Raw genomic sequence first — 25,744 nt, forward strand, 5'->3', positions numbered from 1 at the left:
GGCACCCAGCCCACGGCGGTGAGAAATTCCTTTTAAGCACGCTAAATCTTTCTTATTAGGGACTAACCTGCATACTTCTAAATCATCAGACCAGTCATCATACAACACTGGAGGCTTCTGAACAGCATCAGTCACACTGGGCCCTGCCCCAGCAGGAGCTCCGTTATCTGGGACTGCCAGAGCATCACTGCCAGAGCCTGCCTCTGCAAAGCAGTCCTTCGTATCTTTATTGTGTCTAAGGAAAGACGCAGGCTGCCGATCTCTGTAGTAGCTTTTCCCTTTGCTTTTCCCACATTTTCTCGCGGAAATCCGTGCTTCCTGAGATGATGCTGAAGACTGCGATTCCTTAAGCCTTGGAACCCTTCTTCGGCGGTGATTTAAAGTGGGATTCTCAGGGTCAGATAACTCTTGCTTCTTTTCCCCCATTGTCCCCAAGGAGACAAGTTCAACAGCATTATTGTTTGAGGGCCCATCCTGGTTACTGCATGATCTATTGCTCCTTTTTCCCCTCCTGGGCATTCTTGCCTTTTCTCTTGCTCTCCTCCTAGCCTGAGCCCACTGACTCTCATCCGAAGATGATGACGAATCAGATGCATTCCAGCTCGATCTCGCAGGCTCAGGATGCAATTTACAGTCTCTCCCCTTTCCTTGCTTTTCTGTATGCTCACCATTGTTTCCAGTCTCTCTTTTCCGCCTAAACCTTCGTTTTACTTGTTTCTTACCAGACTCCCTATTAGAAGGGGTCAGCACCATGACAGGAGTTGCATGTTCAAGCTCATCTTCTGACAAATCATGCAAGGTAGTAGATCTGGTCAAAGCAGTAAGCAAAGGAAAGGGATGGAAATGGTAAGGGTGGGTGGAAAGAGAGAAATCACAAAAAAAAGGATGAAAATGAGAACATGAATTTTAATAGGAAAACATGAGACTGAAAAGCAAAACCAGAACTAAAACAAAGAGAGATCAAAAGAAAACTAAAGTCTGTGTAAATTATGAATAGTGTTAAGCAGAAGCAAGAGCTACATATTATTTGATAAAGACAACAGCTAACAAGCATCAGCCAGATTAGAGTATACTTTTCTCAGCACATACCTACAAATGTCCTGAGTGGAAGGGCAGACAGACAACCGTGACTGACTCCTGGGAGCTGTTCCTGTTGTAGGACTGCTTGCCTGTTGAAATAAGTTAGATAATTTGGAATCTTTATCTATGAAATACATTGCAGATATTTTACTGCTTTGCCACATGATTACAAAATTAAAGTAACTGATGCTGCTGTTCATAGCGCACTGTTGAACACATGAAAGCTCACAAAATACAGGAAGCCTGACCAAAAGCAAAACCTATTTGTGGAACTAAATATGACTGAAATGTTTCAGCTCTCATTTGCTCATGACTACTTTTTGTCGCTGTTTGAGGAAGCAGCTTTCAACATTTGAATTTTCATTTTGGTTTTGATCTACTGTAAATGTCTGATGGGAAAGGATGTTGTTTTTATTTCATGCAATCAAACAACCATGATGATTCCTTTCAAAATGGAGTGAAGTACGTTTACATTATGCTGAGTGATGAAGAGCACAAAGCTAACCCATGTTGAGTGGACTGAGGGAACGGGGAGAAAATTAAAGTATGTTTTAAAAGGTTTTCAAGGCAATCAGATCTTCTAGAAGAGCTCAAGTACGTTAAACTGATGAGCCTGAGAAGACCAAAGTTCAGACTGCATCTCTAGAAGAGCTGATCACATTCTCAAACAGCAGGAGAGATATAAAACATGTCTAGTATGTGACATTTTGCTCATAAGGTTGTTGCTACAAATTGCAGTCTCAGTTGCTCAATACTTCCACTGAAAACATATTTTGATGGTGTTTACAGCAAACCATTTCAATCTGCCTCACAATCTACTGGCAGCATAGCTGTACAGAACCCAAATCTAAATCCAAGGCTCTCTGATTCTTCGGGAGCACTCACGGGGTACAGTACTGTGGGGAGAGGGTTCAATATGAATCATTCTTAATGCTATGACCTTCCTTTAGCTGATAAGGGCATTAGCTTTGAGTAAGCAACCCTATCCCAGTGTGAGCACCACTACCAAATGGAGACAAAATACTAGAAGCCTTAAGGGCTCCACAAGATCCCGCACCAGATGCAGGGGAAGAATGATTATTGAGTACAAAGTACAAATAATACAAAGACGTAAAGGCTGTCATCCCAACCTTTTGTACTAGCAAATCAAATTCAGTCACATGTAGAGTCCATAATTAAAATTATTTCTAGCTCACCTTTCACAGACATTTTTGTGGTGTCAGTTTGAAAATTAATAGTACAAGCGAAAATAAATAAATACAGCAAGTACCTGCTGACACTTCACTTTGATCCAAGGTTCTTAATATCCATTATATTTCATGACTAGATCTTTTGGAAACGTCAGTCACCACTATGTGCATGTTTGCTTTTAATGGGATACCAGCTGAGACCTAGGAACGGTGCTTTTGCATTAAAATAATCTTCTAGCTTTCATAATTCAAGCAATTCTTTTTACCACTTGATGTGTTAATATCACAACACAAAAAATATTACTAATTCTTTACTACTAGGTTCCAAGAAATGAAACTCAGAGGTATGAAAACTAAGCCAACATAAGAAATTAAGTTGATACAGCATTTGGGCACAATCCTTATGTTCATATAGTTTTTTCAATGCCTGGGCCCACCAGGTAAAGGAGAAACATTAGAGTGCCTACAGTCTAATGACAGAAGAAAGGACAAGTATCAGTGAGAGACTGGATTTCATATCTTTTTTTTCTACAAAAGGAACATTTCAATTACACATACTGTTAAGGAATATGAATTGTTTTTACATACACATTAGAAACAGATGGTATAGGTACGGTTGGGTATATAATCTTTTTCCACCTCAGCCTTTGTGATTAGTTTTACGTGATTAGGCATACCTTAAGCTACTTAATGAGGAAAGACGTAGATATCAGCACCAGAGCCACATTACTGGGCTACATGCTGCTGCTGTGTGAAAAAACATCCCTCCAGGCTAAACCTCAGGCAAAGAACTGCTGAAGAAATGCAGCCCTAGAGTCGACTGTGGACTTCTGAATTCATCCCTCGTGACTGACTCCCATTTCTTTTTCCCCCTCACAGCTGCAGGGCTGTTCCCATTGCTTCTTTCAGGATCCGTGTACTACAGGGGTTTGGCTGGACTTTAAGCAGTGGTCAGGCCACCCCCATGCCAAAATGCAAGATTTGTATCACCTTGCCACAAGCATTACCCTTTGAAGGGATAAGGAGAAGAGCTAAGCTGGCCCAGTAACTGTACGGTAGGTCTGCACGAGTTCAAGAAACTTTCAGCAGCTATTAAAGCAGGAAGTCAGCTAGACACTTCTTAAGAGGGCTGGAATCAAGCCAAAAATTAAAACAAACTCCTTGAAAAGCTTTTACACTTACTATTTGGGACTGGAGACAGGTGGAAATCTAGTTATTTTAAGACAAAAATTACATTACCAGTTTGATTGCTTAAATCTTACATTTCACTCTCAGCTGTTAAGAGGTCTGGACTGTTTCAGCCCTGCTCAGTCAAATTTACTTTCTAGTTCCCCTGCACTGGCATAATGATGTTATGTTTAGTTAACATAACTCAGAGGAAGGTTTATGTCCTTCTAAAATAATTTACATCAAAATCTTTTTAAAAAATGAATGCTTTTTTTTGTGTTTGTCTAATCCCTGCTGGAGCAAACCTGACATCTGGACAGTCAAAAAGCCCATGCATCACTTAACTCTTCAAAAACAAAACAAGAAAACTCCAACATGCCAAGCTATGCACAAGATAATTCAGATTCTTATCTGTGAGCAAGTTTCATTCAATAGGTTTCTACAACTTTTAAATGCAAATTTTGGTTTTTATCTACTTTAAAATAGCTTTTAATGGTAAAATGAACTGATGGAGTGATTTCTAAACCCAAGAAAGTTAATGTTTCTGATATTCATTACCAGATGTTTGCTTATGGACCTCACAGGTAATAGAGGGCCTTATTTTGTACATAATTCCAGTTTTATCTCTATAAATTAAACAGGAGTGGAAGGACCTGCTAATATCTGGCCTGTCCCTGCTACCACATGTCATATGAATATAATCATTCACAGCTAGTCAAGTTGTTTTTAAAAACTTGTAAATTCCAACTCAGCTGGAAGCCTATTCCAGGCCCCTTTGCTTTTTCACCCTACCCACGTTCTGACAGCATAAACTGCATGTGCTCTCTGCTGCCAACGCTGCCTCTGGGCTTACCTCATTTCTTTTGGTAATATTCCCTCTTAGCCGTCTCCTTTACAAGCTTTTTTTTTTTTAAAAAAAATGTACATTCTCTTAAGTCCAGCCTCACAGTGAAGATACCTAAAGTAGCATGTAGTCACATAGTCACAGAATGGTATGGTTGGAAGGGACCTCTGGAGATCATCTAGTCCAACCCCCCTGCCAGAGCAGGGTCACCTAGAGCAGGTTGCACAGGAACGCATCCAGGCGGGTTTTGAATGTCTCCAGAGACAGAGACTCCACCACCTCTCTGGGCAGCCTGTGCCAGTGCTCTGCCACCCTCAAAGTAAAGAAGTTCCTCCTCATGTTTAGGTGGAACTTCCTATGCTCAAGTTTGTGCCCGTTACCTCTTGTCCTGAAATTTAGTCAGTTGGTGTGTTTACAGAGCACAGCATACAGCCATACGGAAGTTCCAGGTTAGATCCTAGGGAGACAGCTGTATCAGCAGCGCGTTTTGCTTCCTCTGAGCAGCAGAGTGGCTGATGAACCCAACCGAGCACTGCCCTGCACAAGTTCCACATTCAAAACTGTGCTGCCACAAAACACAGCACCGAACAAGTCCACTATCCCTGCTCATAATATAAGCCTTCTTTTATTTTTATTCATCTTTACTGCTAGTTTTAGCAAAAAAATACAAAATCCTTTCAGTTGCATATATGACAAACCAAAACACGATCATTTGAATATATTCTGCTCATATCATATCAATCCAGCTCTTATGGGATTGTATATACAACAGATGTTGGAAACAGTCTCAAGCACACAGATCTTTTTGCTATAATTGCTATCCCATTGCTATATTGCTATTTAGCACAATGAATATTTTGAGATACTGTATTTGTTGAATAGAGGGATGAGATTGATGTTGTGCACTCCAATTCCACTTGGCAGGTAGAATAACAATATTTTTTTTTAAGAATAGTACTCCTTGAGTGGATGTCTACTTCAGACAGCTATATTGTACAGCTCCTTGGAAGAGGAAAACTAAACAAGCACTGTACTAATTTTATCATAGCAAATTGTATCAGCAGCATAATTAAATGCGGTAATTCAAAATAAAGTAGTCCAACAATTCATTTATAAACAAGGCAGCTCATTTCTCTATGCCATCAACACAAGGAAGATGCTTGAGGGATAATGCCAACTCCAGCTGATTAAGTTTGGCATTTCACAAATGTTGTTAGTAGAGAGAGATTCCCCAGTCACCACCTTCTGTTGTCTTGGCCAGTTTGGATGAACTTTCTTGTCAAGGATATGCAATTCAATGAACAGAACTGACAGAGCACTTATCCGTAATTATTTTTGATATGTTCAACAGGATGTGGTACTATGCTTTTCAAAGAGAATACTGTTAAATATAGAGTTTTCAGGACAAGCGAGACGATAATCATTTATCTGACACATGAGGACTTTAATATTACACATACACGTCTGTTAAAAGACTGCAGCAAAGGCAGAAATGGGAGACAGAATGAAGTTAAACCGATGAAAACAGTAAGAATTTCAAATAAAGACTGCCTTTACTTTGGTGTTCAGGATCTGATAGAATTTTCCAGATAGTGATGAAAAATGAGAGTCCTCACTGATCATCTATTGCTTAACACTGCATGTTGAAACTAGTCCGAGAACATGAGTCAAGTTGTGCTCTTCTTCAGAAGAGAGAAGGGCTCTTCTTTGACCTAACAGAAAAGCTGAGTAAAAACACGTTCTACAAGTGCAAAGCATTCATATTTGAATGGAGTTAAGCTTTAAAATAACAAACCAGACGTAACAGACAGCTGCTACAAAATGGCCTCACAGATACCACCAGAAAGGCTAATGAATCCTCTAATCCCTCTATTCTGAATAAGGAAGGCACTTCCAAAAGCTGCTCTGCTTACAACACTGCTTAAGTACAAAGTCACAGAAAATTGAGGGAAGGCAGGGCAGACAGGGAACATGACTAATGCTTTTAATCTGTTCTTTTATACTGCTCTTTTATTCTGCTTTTATTAAGGTTGGACCAGATGATCCTTGAGGTCCCTTCCAACCTGGTATTCTGATTCTATGATTCTCTTACTAATTATGCTTTATAGCAGCGACGCATCACAGAATCCTCCAGATCCCACCAGCCATTATAGTTAAAAAGCTGAAACTCTATCCGATTAAAATAATGGCACACCAAGGAATGGATACCTTAGAAGATTACGGCAGTTTGCATGGCAATTAGCTCAGCAGGAGATCCAGTCTGTGTATTTTCATCTGAAAATTTCTGCTTTGTAAACAATGCAACTTTTTATGGAAAACGTCTGTCTTTATAAACTTTTCTTTGGATAATTTCTCAGGTCTAAAAAGATCAAAAACGTGGTGGAAATGACCCAAGCCAGGTGCATCTTACAAAGAGTGTCTTGATGGCAACTGAAACTTAAGCACATCAGTTTGGGAGAAGGGGGTTTCTTTCTTTTCTTTTTTTGGTCCTTTATGATGGAGTTCCTGCTTTGTACTCAGAGTTACTATAGTCTGATTGATGGCTTTACAGCAACTGTTAAATTAATTGGTAACTCAATTTCTGTTTCATTTTCTTTCACAGATTTTTTTTTTTTAAATTATTCCTTGCACGTTTCCTCCCCGATTCTTTTCTTTCTCTGCTGTCCTCCACCCCCCTCCTTCCACCTGCCTCTGAAGAGAAGGAATAAAGGGAAAAGTAACACAGAAGGAAGGAGAAGAAATATCCTTACAATTCTGCTGAGCAATACCATTCAGCACCTTTGAAAGTCAGTATGATAAAATGGTTTGAAATCTAAATCACTAAAGTAGGTTTACTTCCCATCAAAGTAAAATTGCAAGTGGCAAATCTATCCTACTATTTAAAAATGACACCAACAAAAGCAATTACAACTTTGACTTGTAGATTCAATAAGCTTTTTAATTTCCTTTCCCCTGTCTTACTGATCTTTGCTAACCTTTATTTTAAAGGTAGAGGTTCTACTCAAAAATCCACTCTTTCTCCAGATGTAGCACAGCTAGCTAAGCTTTGAATTATCTGACGGATTATAGTTTGCAAAAGTCTTTGTACTGCAGCAATGCAATATTTTTGATTCATGATTCTCGTCAAGAATGCATCTTTCTAGGCATTATCACTTTCTTAATAAAAATGCTTTGTAGCTCTTAGGGAAAAATACACAGGTGTAGGCAATTGAAACAAGGGATGTGCTGGTCTTTACATAAAAGGTGCAAAGCCCTGAGACCAGCAGCTTCTGACTGTCTGGAAGGAGCTAAATGCAAACTTAGCCTGTAGAAAAGGTGAAGCACAAAACACGCATCTTCTTTTTTGTAGTATTTTAGTTCTAAAGGTAGTCAGTATCGGTATTCAGACAACATCATTTAGAGTTTCTCTTCCAAAGAAGGCATCTGTTTCTACATATCCCCCTATCTGCAAGACTTAAAACCCTAAAAATATTTCTGTGTACTAAACAGCTTTCCAACATATGACATTCCTGCCGTTCTCCCACCAGTGCATATGTATGTGAGTGCACACATTCTTCCCGTTCTTCATTTGATCATCTGGGCTACGAAGGACACGGACTGGATGAATTCCCATCTGTGAGGGATTATTATTATATTTGAACCATTGTTATATTTGAACAACTCTACTCTGGTGTGTATTGGGTATCTGTTTATTCCATCCCTTAGGGAGAGAGAAACCTAAATGCACCGGAGCAAAAGAGCCATAGGAAGAATATTGAAATACCTAAGCCAAAAGACAGTGAAACCCTGACAACACACCCTTACGAAAAATGGGAGACACCATATTTTTATGAAGTGCGAGGAACCTCAGACTGCATCAAGAAAATAATTTTGTATCACTGTAGAAATAAAGTTTGCTTAATTGTATTATTTTTAGGACAAAGACCTGAAATGTGTTTCTGAGTGCCGTGGTGAAGAAATAAATGCCATGTAAAAATTTCCAGGAGTACATACATATGGAGTAGGTATGTTACAGATGATAATTCTTATTGAAAACTAAACAATAAGCATTTGTTACAACTTGCATACCATGTTTACTGAAAACAAAGCAAAACTATTTCACCTGTATGGTATTGCATATCATAGTATAGGACTGAAATCAGTGATAAGACAATGTCTTTACAGAAGTGGAAATTACATATAGGCATTACACACAAGGTAAGCTTGTATAAACACATAAAGTTTGTGGTACTTAACACATTTCAAACACATCTGCAATTCTGCCTGGATGTGCTGATGTGGCACATTTAGGTATACTCAGAACAAGCTGTTGGTAAGAACTGTGATTTAATAAAATAGAATCCATATAGATTGTATACATACAATCGTATTTTTGTCAAGTATATACAGGTCAAGTGTATTTAAGAATAAATTGAAATTGTATTGTTTTCTACCGGGTGTCTGCTGGAACTGAGATGTATTTTATGCAATTTTATTCAGAAGTTCAAATTTCGGGCAGACTTAGGTAAATTCTGCAGTCATGCCTTTTGTTAAGGTTATCGTAAATAAACAATAAATTTTATGGACAAGCCACAAAGTATTCTCTAGACAAAGAAATCAAACATTTACATCTAATGGGGAAAAAAAAAGTGCAGGAATAGTTATTTTGCCATTGTCTCTAGTTCTAGTTTTTTGCCTTTTTCTGCTTTTTGATGAACAAAATACTTTTCACTAACTTGTTTACTTTGTGCTCTTGTTTTTTACAGTAACAGAATCATAATGAGAGTTAAGTGCCAAGTTAGCCTTCACCTTTGATATTAATGATTCTGTTTATGAGCAAGAAGAATCATTTAGATGACTAACATAACATTTACACTCATATTTTAATGCTGGTTTTGTATACACGATATTATTCACTGTAACAGCACTTTTGAAGGCTGACATTTTACACTTTACAAGAGCAAGGACTTGTTTTTTTCTTGGTTTATTTTATTTTATTTTTTGAAAGCTCTAAGTTTTCCCTCAGTGGCTTATCACAGTAATCTAGAAGCTACGTTTGGAAAGGATGGAGCTACAGGCTTCCTTGAAAAAAAACACCATGGCAATCTGGAAGCGAATTGTCATTTATGTGTGAATATGCATGACTGAATCTTAGAATTCAGTCATGCAACAGGTATCTTGGAGACGCTGCAATCCTCTCTCAGGCTAAGTCCACGATACAAAAAAATTTCACAATAAGAACAATCAGCCATTGGAATAATCTCCCCAGGGAAGCGGTGGATTCCCCAACACCGGACACTCTTTTAGATTCAGCTGGGCAGGCTGTTGGGCCATCTTGCCTAGACTGTGCTTTTGTCAAGCAAGGTTGTACCAGATGATCCTTGGGGTCCCTTCCAATCTGGTACTCTGTGATTCTATGATGAACATTTAAGTTCCCTTATGCTTTTTTCACCATAAACCTGATCATTTGTGCTTGCAATAATTCAGCCAGAAGATACTATGACAACACTGCCAAAGACGTGGTGGTATGTTTACCCATTTAAAAAAATGCATAGTGAGTTTTGCTTCAAGTTGCATAAAACACCTGAACTGTGATACAGGACTCCTCACACATTCACCTTGTGTGAGAGAGCATGAAAAATAAAGAATATCTAAACCCACATGAAAGAACATTTAGATTTTAATGGAAGAAATTAAATGGAAATTTGTAATTCAAAAGGATAAAATATTATACTACATATTACATAAATTGATATTCAGTTTGTGAAACACATTTCAAAATCACAAACCGAGTAGCTCAAATCCACAATCAATAAATTGGCAACAATACATTTTTCATCTAAAACTTTAGTGGGTACTACTTTGACAAGCTGGTGCCTTTTGGTTTTCATTTGTGTCTTACTGAGGGGAGCCCTACCTGACATAAGAAATCAGTTTAGAAATTGCATAAACATATTGTAAAACCAGTTCTTTCTTTCCCTCCTCTGTTGTTTTTCAGATTCTGAATTAGACCGATGACTATTATCACACTGAATATTCTAAACCTATCACCTCTCTTCTTCCTGATGTAACTCAACAGAGTTTTGTTAGATAGATGCTTCAGAGACCTGTAAATAAAAAGTCTTCTAACACCTGCTCATGGCTTTTGAGAAGCAATTGAGCCAAAGCAAAAATCAGGCAATTTGCTCCAAGCCTGAATTTCTCTGCACTGCAAAGTAAGCCCAAAGATCCCATCAGAGAATTTCTAATCTTACTGCTGAGAGAGCATCCTTCTCTAAGGAGCTCTTGAATCATAATTAACATGCAGAAAGATAATTACGATGTGTTAGAAACAATTCTTCCAGAAAGCATTTTAATATAACCAGACAGCCTCAGAAACACATATAAGCATAACCTCTACAGACTGTAATTCAAACACAAGATTTGTTCCACTGGTTAACCACAACGGAAAGAAACGAATCCACCAGATCCTTCTCAGACTAGCTTTCCTCTTAAATTATACACATATTTAGGAAGACATAACAAGCTTACTGAAAAAATCTACAGTGCACAGAACTAAGCAGTGGCAAATATGTAATGAACAAGCTCAAGGTTTTAATTTATTTAGATTTTAAACACATCCCGATAAGATAATTCTAATTCTGAAATCCAGAACGCTGCACAAGGCTTATCTTTTACAAAGAATAATAAAGTTGCCTCTGCTACCAGCACCATGGGAAATGGGTGGGAGAGAAAGTCTAACAGTTAAAAAAAATAATAACAATGATTTAAAACCAGCAAGGCTGGTTCTTAGCTCACATTTCCAATACTTCTATGTTTTTATTTATATGTATTGCAGTAGATAGGTTTTGAAAGCCATAGTTAGAAACTAGGGCTCTACTTTGTCACTGCGAGATAACACAAAATACAGCTCAGTCCCAAATATGATCTATTACTCCCAATGCCAGCAGGGCAGAAGGCAAGAAGACCTGTTTATTGATTTATTGATTCTACAGGGAAAATCTAGGTTATTACCAGAAGTGCAGCAGAAATCGGACACTGATACATTTTCCTAATTGTCTCTGCTTGGAAAACCAACTGAAGCAGTTGCTCTTGGAGTCCCAGGACGGTTTTGTTGATGTATAGGCTGAAGCAAATGAACGAATGTCCCAGGTGGATATTCGCTGAAGACGGCCAGAGCTGACCATCAGTCAGGAGTACCCAGAAACAGGCAGACAGAATTGGGCAGAGTACGGAAGAGTGACAGAGTACAAAATGATATGAGATTACTTTCAAAAACCTGCAATTAACTCAGTGGTTACCCCACCAGCAGGAAATTTAAGGTCACAGTAATGAGGTGGAAAAGAACACAGAGATGGATCAGCAAATTAGTTTGAGCAAATGCTCGCTTCCCTCTCCTACCTGCCGAGCAAACCGGTGCTGGCCTGGCAGGGGAGGGCCATGGGCAGAAGGGGTACAGCACAGGGTCTTAGGGGGACAAGGGGCAGTGGGAGCTATAGCCCTGCTACACTCAGTATCGCTGCTCATGTACTCTCGCCCACAAATAAAATAGTACTTGATTCAGCGCTGAGTCAGGTTAACGGAATGGAAGTGCAGGATTTTGCCTTACTCCTGCCATTTTGATGAAATACTCCATTACACAAGTGAAAAAAAAAAATGACTTACAAGTTAAAAAAAAAAAAAATACTTTCAGAGGTAGAGCTACATAATTTTATAGTTACATGAAAATTGTTTGTGAATATTCCAGTTGGCTTAATCTTATAATAGTACATGTACAGAAACATATTGGCCAGCCACTGTTTTTACTTAGTAACATGTATTACAATAGACTTTACAAATAATTTTGTATTGAAATAGTATCTAAATATTTTAGGTTTTGTTCTTTCATTTGCCTAAAATAGTTTATTACTGAAACTCTTACCAGAAACTTATATGCAAGAAAAGAAAAGTCTTTGCAACATGCTAAATTTCTGTGCTTTCCATGGACGGCAAAAGTGAGTGGTAAAACTGAAGTGTTGATTTCCCCCCACCCCTCTAGGGAATGTTTGATTTTAAAATGTATAGATTGAATAAGTATATAGTAACTAGTATTCGGTAAATAACAAAAAACCCAAAGCCATTCCTTCTCATTATGTCTAGATAAGACACATTCAATATTCAACAATTCAGTTTAATCCGTAATACCAGGTAATTCAGAGTTAATGTACCTAGTACACAAAATTGCCCAAGCATACACTGCAAACCTCAGGTGTCCTCTCTGAACAAACAACTTAAGAGCATTATGAAATACGAATCTGTATTTGCAGAATGTTTGCTATATTCCATTTCACAAACAAGGTGGTACAAAATCCAGCTTTATCAGGGAACATCTACTCTGCTCTGGACCAGGAGCCCCTTATACAACCAAGGGTGGCATACACAATACACAGTAACTATTAAAATATAACTCTCTATTTTACCCTTTTTTGCATGTTCATACAGGCAAATGAAAGCTGTAAAAGATACAAAATCAAATCAGTATGTTTTGATTAGTGTAATTTATATTTCTAGACAAAGACTTTCTAATTTTTCTGTCAACTGAAATTTTTGTTATGTGCAAGATCTGCTCCTGCACAGAACTCAACTCTTGCCTTTGGTATACAGTTTACATGCCCTAGAAGCTCCCAATCTTTTTTTGAGGTGCAGTATTTGTTACTATACTTTGTGCCATGCGATATTAACCTGAGAAGTTAGGTGTTTGCTTTTCTATGTACACACACACATACACCCTGCCATTTTACCAAAAAAAGCATTTTGAAACGAACAATAAACTGGAAACTGGCTTTCCAATTTAGTGTCTTTCAGCATCTGAAAAGCTTCACTGGCAGGTAGCTTCACAGAAAAAAAATGATGCCAAAGAACGAATGATGCTATACATCAGAAATAGATTAAATGCATGCCTGCAAACCTTGCTTATTAATGTACTACTTCAACAGATGCAAGCACCCCTTTCTAATATGCACCTATACTGATTTCTACAGAAATTACTTCAAAATAAATGTTAGTCACTGCCACGTGTCTCATGTCGGTGAATATATTTATGCTTTGTCGCAATGTAACCCACACAACTGACTTTAAAAAGCAGAAAAAATAATATCAAATCAGCATAGATTTATGGTAATTGTAACTACATATGTGCACTCTAAACTCTTAGCAAAAATAATACATACAATTCACTGTGATCAATCTTGTGAGTATACAACTATATACTTTTTAAAAATAGGCAACAAGTCAGGAAGAGATTCAGCCATATTCTACAACAGGCTGTATATATTGTGCACGTTTTGCCTTGCCTTTTTTTTTTTCCTTCTTGAAAGAGCAGAACCTAACATATACCAAGTTTCTTTAATTAAGAAATCACAATATATTTTTTTAAAGCTCTGAAAAGAAAACAGTTTTACAGCGGGTACACTACAGACAATAATGTTGTGGGAAAGGGGCCTATGAATACTGTGCTTGCACTGGATGCAAAATATTAAATCTTTAGATACAAACATAATAAATACATGGCAGATGTTTAGGCTGGGATTCAAACAATTACTGAGTTTTTAGCTTTTACCTCCTGTATATCCTGGCTTTTTGGAATAAATTTCAGCCACCTCTGAACCAAAAATACAGAAAAAGGGGGGTTAAAACCAAAGAACCCCAGTACAAATCACATTTTGCTTCCCCCTAGTTTTCCCTCTCTGTTTCCTAGAAACTAAAAAGCATCTAGATATAAAGTCCTGGCTGCAGTGAACCATAAATCGCTGTAAAAGGAATTCAGAATTCAATCCAAAATGATGACACATTCATAGCTTTACACGTTACAGCTGTTAGTATTCGGGTAGGGCAGGGGGAGCAAAATCAAGCAGTAATTCTATCTTAAGACAAAGTGTTAATGTAACGTTAAGCAGTTGTGGAAAGCAGGTGAAAAAACTGCAACTGTTATTTCCTTCTCATTATCACACATATTACAGTAATAGCTAATTGAATATTTATACTTTAAGATGGACTTTACATGGAAAACATGATGTTGGGCAGTAAAAAACTTAATCTGACGTTTATAAAGAAAACATCAGAAGATGCATATATGGTTAAATGCAGTAAAGTACTGTATGCAGTTTTCTTTAAGTTCGATACAAAGGAAATAGATTTCACATACCTTTGAAATGTTACTTGATCGACTCGTGGAACGCCCTGGGGATTTGTCATTCTGAAAAACAAAATTAAAAGATGAAGAAAGTTATGTAATTCGAATTCTACCAAAGAAGTGGTATTTTGAATGCACAGACTTTCTCTTCCTCTATTTCTCTTCAGTTTGGCTAGTGACTGTACAATGGAAGACAGCTCGATGAATAAATCATTACAATATTCATGCAAATTAAAATCAGTAAAAATTTCTGTAAGAAATTAATGTTAGCACTTAATTACTGTTAATTTTATTTAAAAAAAACCAACAACATTTTCAGTGAAAGATTAATGTATCATCTCGTTTTCTCATGCAAATGGGTACTCTTGTATGACAGGAATGTTTCATGACAAATAATAAAATCCACATAGTTAGACTGGACACATCCAAAAAGTTGAATTCATCCTTTCGGGAAGATTAAACCAGCGCTACACGACTTCCTGGCCAGACATTGTCTGAGAGCAACAAATAGTAAGCCATCATAGATATAGTTGAATTTAACACCTGCCCCTCCATCCCCTCCCACCCACATACACACCCAAACCAACACCAAAGGTTGAAATCCACTAATGAAGTATGCGTTGAATAGTTACATGTCTATGGCACAACTTTTTTTGCTGGCAATTTAAAGGAGTGAAGCAGTGGCTCAACCCAGCACTTCCCCAGACCTAGATTCAGCTTCATTTACACTGAAAAGGTAAATGATATTTCAGAAACAATGTTCATCCCCCTCGGCAAATGCACATACCTTAGGGAGGTCATAGAAATGTTTTTCTCAGCATTGAGAATGGGGCCTCAAACACTAAGGTGAACTATTCATATAAACGAGACTGATTTTTACCTGGAAGGGGTTGAACTAGATAGCATTTGTGCAAGATTGTTAAATTATTTACTCAGGGCAGGGGGCAGAGGGGAACATGGGGACAAAACCCAAAGCAGACTTTTCACCTATGCAGCTAAATTTGCAACGCATGCATCGCTGTGGCAGGCAGACGCATACATTAACAATTTGATGCGTACATGTCCATAAAAGGCTTTCAACTTGACTCCAACCCTTCTCTCCTCATCCTTCATTAAACGACTACAGAAAAATACAGAAGCTACCAGTTAAAAAAGGCTAAACTTCCTACTCCATTAATGTACATGTCTAGGCTAGAAATTAGAATTTCCCCAATAATTTGTAGCACAGAACAATTTTGTAATGGCAAAAATGACAAAAAAAACCCCAACCTTAGGCTATTTGTCAGCAAACATTTTGGAAAAAAACACACCACCATTTTTATATCGAAACAGCTTTGATCTCAACCCCAGCAAGCACACCTAAATGAAAAAACACAATTACATATTAATTTATCAGTTTCTACAGAAAGTTTCAAACCTACTTCGTTGTTTCATAAACCTACGGTACCTCTCTTCCGTCAGCCGGCAGGTAGCTTATGTTTTTGCTCCATCCCTCAGCACCATCAGTCTTTTGCACTGCAAATACTAATATACTGCACTATCTCTCTTTTTACTTTGTCTTCACTAGCATTAAGTAGCACAACGTACTCCAGTGCTGCTGAACTACCTGACCATACATCATTCTCCATTTTATTTTACCATACCGGCTAATTCTCAGGACTTAACCACCTTCAGGTTTGGGTGCCAGAATTTTCTCTTTTTTAGGAAGAATTAAACGTAAGATTGTTCAAGTTATGCACTCGTTTATTACATCTTGTCCTTGAGGTTGTCCCTGCTTTGAACAGGAAAATGAACTAGACAATTCCTTCTGACCGAAAGCACTCTATGATTCAAATATTACTTCTGTGATATATTATCTACTCTAGCTTTGGCAATAAATTAATAATTGCTTATACTTTCTATACAACATTAAATATATACTGTTTTGAATGTCTTCATTTATACCTACTGAAAATATACTTTGGATATTCTGGGTCAGCATTCAGAGGAGCTCTGCTTTGACCTCAAAATAATAGAAGGTATGGACCCATGAAATTAATTCCCCCTTTGTGGTTAAAAATTATGAATGGGGATCATAGTTGAGAAACTCCCTGCTAAAAGCATGCAACATTTATTCTCCATCACTTGGATTAAAGAAATATTTTGTATTTTCTGACAGTGCAGTGAACTCTCGAACTCTAACTTCCTTTCTTTTAATAAACTGTCATCAGAGATTCATTTTCAAAATCTGTTTCCTGGCTACAGCTCTCTAGGCTTTTTATATGATCCATTCTTCACTATGGCACATATCTCCTTCACTTTAGTTACAACAAGCTCTTGACCCTCTAACTGAAAACTCTTAGCGTCCAAACCCTGCAAAGTACTAGATCATACACTGAATAGTCTCAGTTGAAAGAAAGAGTGCTGTCTGTACAGTTTTTTGGTAAAATAAATAAATAGATAAATAAATTTAATCATCATTTCCAAGCTCAGATATTTCATGGTGATTTATCCTGAAAAGCATATAAATAAAACACAAAATGCTGCACTAAACCATACATAAATCGAAGACAGAATTCTTCGTTCAAGTTCACATTGAACTCGCATGACTGTTCATACAAAGAAAGAACAGAATAGAAAAGTTACGGCAAAATCTCTTTTGAAATGTGTCCTTAAAGAATATCTGTCCGCTTCTACTTTAATCGTTTATCTTTACAAAGTACTCACATTGTTAAGAATAATTGATTCCTTTTCTTATTGTAAGTGAAGAGGAGCTATCTTTATTGAAGAACATTTTTCCTACAAGCTCGCTAAACAATAATAAAAAGATCTTTTTCTCCCACACATTCAATATTAATTTACATTTGAAAGTTTATATCCAAAGAAATATATGTTCAAACATCTATACATACATATTTTTGTACATCAGGGAAATGTCTTATCATGTCGTTCCAACCCGATTATTTCAAAGAAAGTAGCATCTGCCTTTTAGAATTCACACATCTCAGCAGGAATTACTTACTGCCTATAACTAGGGCTCTTTATCTCCCTGACTGAGTTTTCTAAATTTACACATGCAGAGGTCTGGCCCTTAAGCAAAGTGAAAACAAAATATTCAGAGAGATCTCTTGCTAAAATTCTGAAACTGTCTTTTTCTCCAGTGAACAAAACAGCAAAACACCTCCCTCCAAGACTCCTCCTGGCCATGACAGGTATGAGCTTTTCGGCTTGCAGCTTGTATTACGCAGTCCAAAAAACACACACCAGAATGCCTCTCCTTATTTCCAGACATCCTGTACCACAAATATCTATCTCTTCTGTCTGGTGTTACATCCTGCAAACACCCATCGGGTACCTCTTCAAAACTGTAATAGCACAGAAACAAGTTCCTGTAACAATTCCGCTGCAATATCAAGAAAAATCAGTCTGTGTCTGTAAATTTCTTAACAATTCAGTTTTATCAAGACCATTTACAAGGATATTGAAGAAAAGTCTGCTAGGAATAGTAAAGAAATAAAATATAAATAAATAAATAATCAACAAAATACATATAGTGTCATATGTATTGTTTATATTATTCATATATACTATATCACATCTATAGATATAAATAAATAAAACATCTAAATGCGTATAACATCTATCTATCTATCTATGAATGTATTTATATGTATAGATATGTAAAAGTATTCATTCTTTTCCTAGTTATGTGCTGCTGGGCATGGCCAGAGCCAAGATAACACTCTCCCACAGTACGGCTATTGTTACATTATTCAAGAACTATTTCACAGTTTCTTTTTTTGGGGTTTAAATTATTAAAACAAATACAAGTATACACATATAATGCCATACAGAGGGACCTGGACAGGCTTGAGAGGTGGGCCCATGCAAACCTCATTCAACAAGGCCAAGTGCAAGGTCCTGCACGTGGGTCAGGGCGATCCCAAGCACAAATACAGGCTGGGTGGAAAAATGGATTGAGAGCAGCCCTGAGGAGGACTTCAGGGTATTGGTGGATGAGAAGCTCAACATGAGCCAGCAATGTACAGTCGCAGCCCAGAAAGCCAACCGCATCCTGGGCTGCATCAGAAGAAGCGTGGCCAGCAGGTCAAGGGAGTTGGTTCTGCCCCTCTGCCCTGCTCTGATGAGACCCCACCCGGTGTGCTGTGTTCAGCTCTGGGGCCCCCAACATAAGGACATGGACCTGTTGGAGCAGGTCCAGAGAAGAGCCATGAAGATGATCAGAGGTCTGGAACACTTCTGCTATGAAGACAGGCTGAGAGAGTTGGGGTTGTTCAGATCGCAAAAGAGAAGACTCTGGGGAGATCTTATAGCGGCTTTTCAGTACTTAAAGGGGGCCTACAGGGAAGATGGGGAGGGACTCTTTACCAGGGAGCGTAGCCACAGGACAAGGAGTAACAGTTTTAAGCTGAAAGAGGGGAGATTTAGATTAGATATTAAGAAGAAATTCTTTACTCTGAGGATAGTGAGATGCTGGAACAGGTTGCCCAGAGAAGCTATGGATGCCCCATCCCGGGAAGTGTTCAAGGCCAGGTGCTGGATGGGGCTTTGAGCTTGCCATTCTAATAAATTTTAACTTCATTAAGAAGTTCAACATTCATATCAAATCACCAACAAGGTCACTAGGCACAAAGCCTGTGGACAAGGTAAATCTAAACAGACTGAAGGTCTATATTGTAAATCACAGCTGTACAAAACCAGTTGATTATCTCAAACTAAGCTTCTGAGGATGCTGAAGCATTTCAAGCATGACATTCTGACTGTCACCTGTGGAGACAGACTACGTAATCCAGTGTGACACAAAGAAGTTAGTTTTATTACCCTACAAGTTGCATATTTTCCATATTTGTATGTGGGTAGAAGAGTACACAGCAATGATCAAGCAACCTCACTATTAATGGGCTGTTGGGTAACCTTACATAAGAATAATGCACAGGTGCTTTAGTTGTCATGCATCCTGTTACTTATTTTGCAACTAAGAGATCTTTGTGGCCAGATTTGCATCACGTAAGACTATAAAAACCACACACGGGTACTTTCACTGAAATAAGATTTGGAGTTAAACATTTTAGGAAGTTATTTTTTCTCTGAACAGAATTCTACAATGCCACTAACTGCACGGCACAGACATGTCACTGCATTACTTATGGCCAGTATCTCTAGTGGACTAGATTCCTTTCTTCTCATATCTTAGACCAGCTTACTCCACATCAGTCTCACTGGACTCAGTGTAGCAGGGTTTTTTTTAGCGTAAGCTGCTAATAAGCATGATAAATGTATCAGAATCTGATCCACCGCCCTTTTGTGTTGAAAATGCTAATTATAATTTAATGAGGCTCAGAGCAATTTCCATCACAGGCCAAGACGAGTCAATGGCACGCTTGTTGTTACAACGTTAAGTGTTTCACAGTGATGCTTCTACCTGCAATTACACGGACAACATCCATGTTACAATATTAGGTTACTTTCTCTATATTGCATAGATGTACAAGGTCATAACTGGTTTAAAACTGGGAATAAATACACCACTAAATTTAAAAAAAAAATAATCCAGCATTGAATCGACCTTGAAGAACAGGACAGGCATGCACAGAATACAGTCAGAAAACAGCACATACTAAACACCCACCTGACATAAGTGCAATTCCTTTAATAGCTCACATAAAGAGCCATATTTGACTTTGTTGTACCATACTTAGCAAAAGTGAAAAGTTCCTAGAAATCCTTGCCAAAATGACAAATGAAGCAATTATGAAGTTGAAAATAAGTTCAACACAATTCAGTAAACAGAGAATGTGTGTCACGTAGCTGCCCTTGACTGATCATGAGATAAGAAGCTAGCCAGAAGCTTTTATTGGAAAATTATTTCTGGTAATGACTAATACTAATGAGAATGAGGTTAAAGGAACAAAACTGAAAATAAAAAAGGCCAGGATTTCAGAAGACCAAAATATAAGGGTAAGTGAGAGTCTTACAACAAAGAAAACATACACAGCAAAAGGTCTTGCTCGTTAGTACCTCCTGCTTTCTAGGAGCAAAGTGAACTTGTTCCTACTGCAATTAAGATAACCAGGAACTGAGGGCTGGAAGTGGGTCTAATTTCTTTCTGCACCTACAGAGCAAGACAGCCATTTGATTCGGTTCAGAGGCTGAAGGAGATCACGTCCTTTCCCTTATTGAATGCAAGAAAAGAATAAATCTTAAGCTGATCGAAGAATCATCTTCCACATGTTTCTGCTGCAGATTACATACTTTGTGCAAGTCAATAAAATGCAGTGCAACAATCCAGCCCGAGCCCCACACGGTTCCAGGTCTGAGCACTTGAACAAGTTACCACAGGTGATGTTTCCAACATGAGCTATTTTATGAAGTTCCAGCATATAAAAACATATCACAAATTGCCTATATATCCTTCAGCAGCAGAACATCTTTCAGAAAGTATATTTGAAGCAGATAAGCTGCTATAACACCCTGACTTGAAGTATGATATGTTTCTATGTCCAAAGCATCAAATTATTAAAATACCAAAGAGAATTGAGAGGATTTATCGAAACAGATCTGAATAAGAAGTACCTGTATTTTGCATCGTTCGATACAATGCATCACATTTTTGATAAATGTCTCCACTTACCTCTACTAGGAAGCGAAACATATATGTTGCTCAGGATCGGCTTGGGCAATAAGTAATACCATGTTGTGTGGCAACTGTGCCAGTGGATCTTTCTGCCTCCTCCGATCGAGGGCAACACAGCGAATGGCACCTACTGTCAGGGAGGTTCATGGTGCTCTTCTTTTTTGAAAAGAAATCAGTGTTGTATCACCCAGTTCATTTCCAAATGACACTATCCATCACAAACTATGGACACCAATATCTTAACTAGTCTATAGGTTAACATACTCTTACAAAACATAATTTCACGTGACTGTTTTCATTTTTTAAGTAGATGTATAATTTCCATACACTCCTAGTTCCACCCACTGAATTCATCATCTGACTAACAATGTCAGGAGTTTTCTTCAAACTAACCAGGTTTCATTTACTCTTTTGCTTACTTTAACCTGAATAAAAATCACAGGCATTCTATCCAAGGTTGTTGTCTATCATTAGGTATTCTAAATCACTCTTAGAATGCAAAAATACACGTATAAAATAGTATCTGTCCTTGTTGACTCATGAACTATTTGGTGAACACCAGGCATCAATCACTGCATGAAAAACCTACTGTAATTTGCTGCCTTTGCTATTCAGTTTATACCTTGGGGAAAAGAAAGAAAAAAAAGGCTGACAAAATGATAGTTCCTACTAGCACTTTTCTAACAAGATACAAGTAATTCCTTTCTTTATCCAAAGCTGACCACATAGTTAAAAATTAAAAGCTGCAAAGATAGATATTGCACAAGTGAAACTTTCCATTACCTTCTTATTAAAACGTCACAGGAAAAAAGCAGAGGAAGACTGTAATCTAAAAATCAGAAGTCTGTACTCTAATGATATACCTTGGTACAGTCAAGACAGATGGAATACTATTTGGAAATGGAATTAAACGAAAAAATGCAAAGAGGGATAATATTAATTACAACTGAAGAAAAGATTACAGAAATAAATAAATAAAACCAGAAAAGGCAAATAGACAGGAAAAGTGATGGAATGGAAAATAACCATTTGAAAATGTTTTCCTCACTGCGTCAAAATATAGAACCACATAAAATGTTTCCCTATGTATATGGGCATTTAAAAGAGTTAGTTCTTTAGAGTCAAAAGAAAAACCTCCAGGGAGGGAGAGTAATTGCATGAATTCATTGCTGTTAGTTTTTTACTGGAGAACTGTGCACATATTGACAGCCAATACAAAGCTCTAACTTCTCTGACACCTAGTGTCTATAGAGATTTACTTGTCACCTTTAGAAACAAATCTTGCCCTACAGACATCTCACTAATGTTTTTGTTTTCCACTTCTGTTTGCCAAGATACTTCTCTTCAGCAAAAATAGGGAGCTTTTTATTATTAATGTATCAATGTCTAAACTACAGCCTGTTTAATTTCTGCCATCTCACTACATTAATCAGAGCACTTTAGTTATAACAGGTAGCAGTGGAATTTGTGATAGATTTCCACATGTCAAAACCACCTTCTGCTACTTGGTTGCTAATGTCTAAATTACCTGGCAATTATAAACAACCTGCCTGATTGCACTAACACTTGATTTACATTCATTTATTACTGGAGACATGCTATGGGAGATTTTGTGTTTGGGTGTTGTTGATAAAGATACCTTACCTTGGAAAATTGCAAATCCTATTTTTATACCTTTTTTTCTTGGCATTACTCAGCTATAGAAAATGAAGACAAGCAACAATTTCTACTTTTGTTTCTATAAACTACAAATGCAGCAAACAGTCTGCAGGCTTTATTTTGTCAATCTGTTTTGCTAATGTATGACAATCGGTCCAGCTTTGTTTTATTAATTCTACAGAGATGCATATATGTCACTGTACGTCTCTGTTTCAAATATGAAATAAACCAACTATTTAATTATCACTTACTTTCACACTGTGTTACTCTCCTTAAATGGGTTTGACACACGGAGCAAGAAAGTGAAATAGAATCCTCCTCACTATGACATCAAATTATCATTTTGTCTCTCTTCTATGATGAGCAGAAACACAACACAATAAATCTCACTGCAGCATTTCTTAAATCAAATGGTACTATAATTTACATGTTACTACAATTTAGTATTTAAGTATTTCCACCCTGGATCAATAAAGATCTGTTTTTCATTCTATCATGTATTTTTGCCAACTTTAGTACAGCAGCCACTTTCCAAAGCTCCCAGTACATCATGAAACTTTGCTATTCCTTAAGCTTCTCAGTGAGCCCGAAGAGACGATGTGGTCTTCTCATCACCATCTCCAATCAATGTTAATTCAATTATCAGTCCGAACGTTCCTTATTTTTCTCTTATCAGAGACATCCCTTCCTCATCCTTCAGACGCTTCCCCAAACATCTGGTCTCTGCAATGATCCTCTCTTTTATGAATGCTCTTGGTGGTCAGTATGCAAATTTCATCAAACAGTTGTAACAATTAATGGATAGGAACTTTTTGACAAGAAAGTAGACATAGATAATTGTCTGTGGACTATGTAATCCAATTTTTAATTCATAAATGACATGCATTCAGTTTCCTCTTTGTTAAGTATGACTATATGCAAATTTTTTAATTGAAAAGACAAACTAAATTGTTTCAGAAGCCGAAATTCAGAGGCCACTTTGTCTGCCAGATATTGTGACCTGCTGGATTCCAGTCAATTAGTACCAGAGATGAAAGACTGTGGGTGGCCAACTACTTGTCTAACAGCCAAATATTTATCAAAGGACAAAAGATTAATTAAATACACAAAGTCAAAGTGCCTCAATTACAACAGAGCTATAAAGCAGTACTTGATTATGTGCTGTACATTCAAACATCGCCATTTTCAAACCTTTTATCTGATTACAAGTTTTATGTCTTCTGTGTCCCTTTAAACCATGAACTCAAACTCATTCAAGTAAAAGGGAAAATAAAAGGATTTTTCCCAGTCCCTTAAAGGATATCCAAGAATTCAAATCCTTTAAAGTACGGGTGCAACTTTTCATTGGCAGATTTGATTCATTATGATTATCATTCAAATCTGCTAATCTCCCAACAGTAACAAGAACAGAAGCAAAACCATAAATAATCAAGTTCTTGAACATAAATCCTAAATGCTAAGTAATAATGCTAAGAAAAAATAATGGAAACAGTACTGGATAAAGAACACTGTTTGAGTATACGCCTGGCTTCTGATATGCAGCAAACGTGTATCTCAAAGATCTCCATGTGCATAACAGAAATAGGCTTGTAGGCAGAACAGTAGAGCTCACAGAAAATACTGACATTAGGTAAGAGTGGGATTAAGAGAATTCCCATTGAACCCTGGTGACTGCTACTGCTGGATGCAGCTGAAAAATCAGAAATGTTACCAGCTGAGTAATTTAATTCTGTACCAGCAGGCCCAGATTCAGACTCCCACAACTCAGCACTATGGGCTAAAATCATGAGCTCAAAATAACAAATGGAAGAACGTGAAGGAATTTTATGCCACTTGAATCTGAGATGTGTATAGGTTTCACAGATGTGTTCATCAGCATATTTCATACCTGTTCTGGAAATCCCCAAATCCATCTTAATGATAGATTAACTAAAGTTCATAAATAATTAAACCATTTGGGGCTTATAGTTTAATTTAATTATCTACCCATTAGTTTAGTCATTATGTAGTTCTTGATTTTCAAGATAAATTTGAACATTGCAACTCCTCCCTCTTTAAAAATCAAAGCAAAACATAAACTTCAGTACTTGAATGAAAAAATTCTTATAAATCTCCTTCTCAACCAAGCTCTATATGAAAGCTCATGGAGTGAAATATTTATTCACACTAAAATGCGTACAAAATTCGGAGCAAAGACAGCTTCAAGATAGAATATGTATCCCCACAGCCACTTATCTCTGCTTCAGAACTAATACTGAAGTTCATTTAAATCTTATTTCTATGTACGCTGATCCAGTGACCATCATCCTTCATAACTGATGGGATCCACCATCAAGGTAATACAAATTTTCCTACTGTGAAGTTTCCATATGTGCTATCATAGACCTTTATTACAGAAATGATCATTATTGTTTACAGCTAAGTCTTGTCTGATTTGCATCTCTGAAGTTACTGATTCTGCTCATAAAGAAGTTAGCATCAGAAATGAATAGTAGCTTATTACTGCACAAACCCAGAAATGTGTCATTTACTCCAATCCTTTGAAGAGCTTCCATGACAAAAATTAGATCCTTGTTGCAGTTACTTCTGGAATATTTTAGGACTGCAAGGTTCAGCATACAGGCCACATTTTTTTTTCCTTTGCCTTCTGAAATATTCAATATATTCATTAGAGGAAGGAAGCTGTAGAAATTACAATCAAATAGGACTTATTCTTAGAACTCACATATGTACCTATTGCTAAATATTCATTTATTCAGTCAGGAGATCGAGGGAAACTGTTATACAAAAGGTTTTTTGTTGTTTTTTTTTTTCTTTAAAGCTACCCTAATGTTTAATTAAAAGGCTAAATCTTGATTCTATTTTCCACTAAAAACAACACAAGTAAAAAGAAGTGCGGAACATAGTATACACCTATTTCTTAGCAGACTTGCCCAGCAAGTCATACATATTCATGACAAGAAGCCTTCTACAGGTCTTTTATTCCCAGACAGACATGACCTACATATTCATTCTCAAAG

The 25,744-nt window shown here is 37.3% G+C and overlaps 1 protein-coding gene across 4 annotated transcripts in view; it reads right to left on the reverse strand.

The window, feature by feature from the left end:
• Nucleotides 1–25,744, reverse strand: part of MARCHF1 (membrane associated ring-CH-type finger 1) — a 243,211-nt gene that overhangs the window by 34,502 nt on the left and 182,965 nt on the right. For 3 of the 4 annotated variants that reach the window (XM_074589808.1, XM_074589809.1, XM_074589810.1), the window contains 2 exons: nucleotides 14,444–14,494; nucleotides 1,090–1,169 (listed from right to left, as the gene is read on the reverse strand). In XM_074589808.1, the coding sequence (XP_074445909.1) occupies nucleotides 1,090–1,169; nucleotides 14,444–14,494 (131 nt within the window). Of the gene's footprint in view, nucleotides 1–67; nucleotides 809–1,089; nucleotides 1,170–14,443; nucleotides 14,495–25,744 lie in introns of all 4 variants that reach the window. The other variant, XM_074589811.1, reaches the window with a different exon arrangement.

Source organism: Larus michahellis, chromosome 5, assembly GCF_964199755.1.
Source record: "Larus michahellis chromosome 5, bLarMic1.1, whole genome shotgun sequence".
Classification (NCBI taxonomy): Eukaryota; Metazoa; Chordata; class Aves; order Charadriiformes; family Laridae; genus Larus; species Larus michahellis.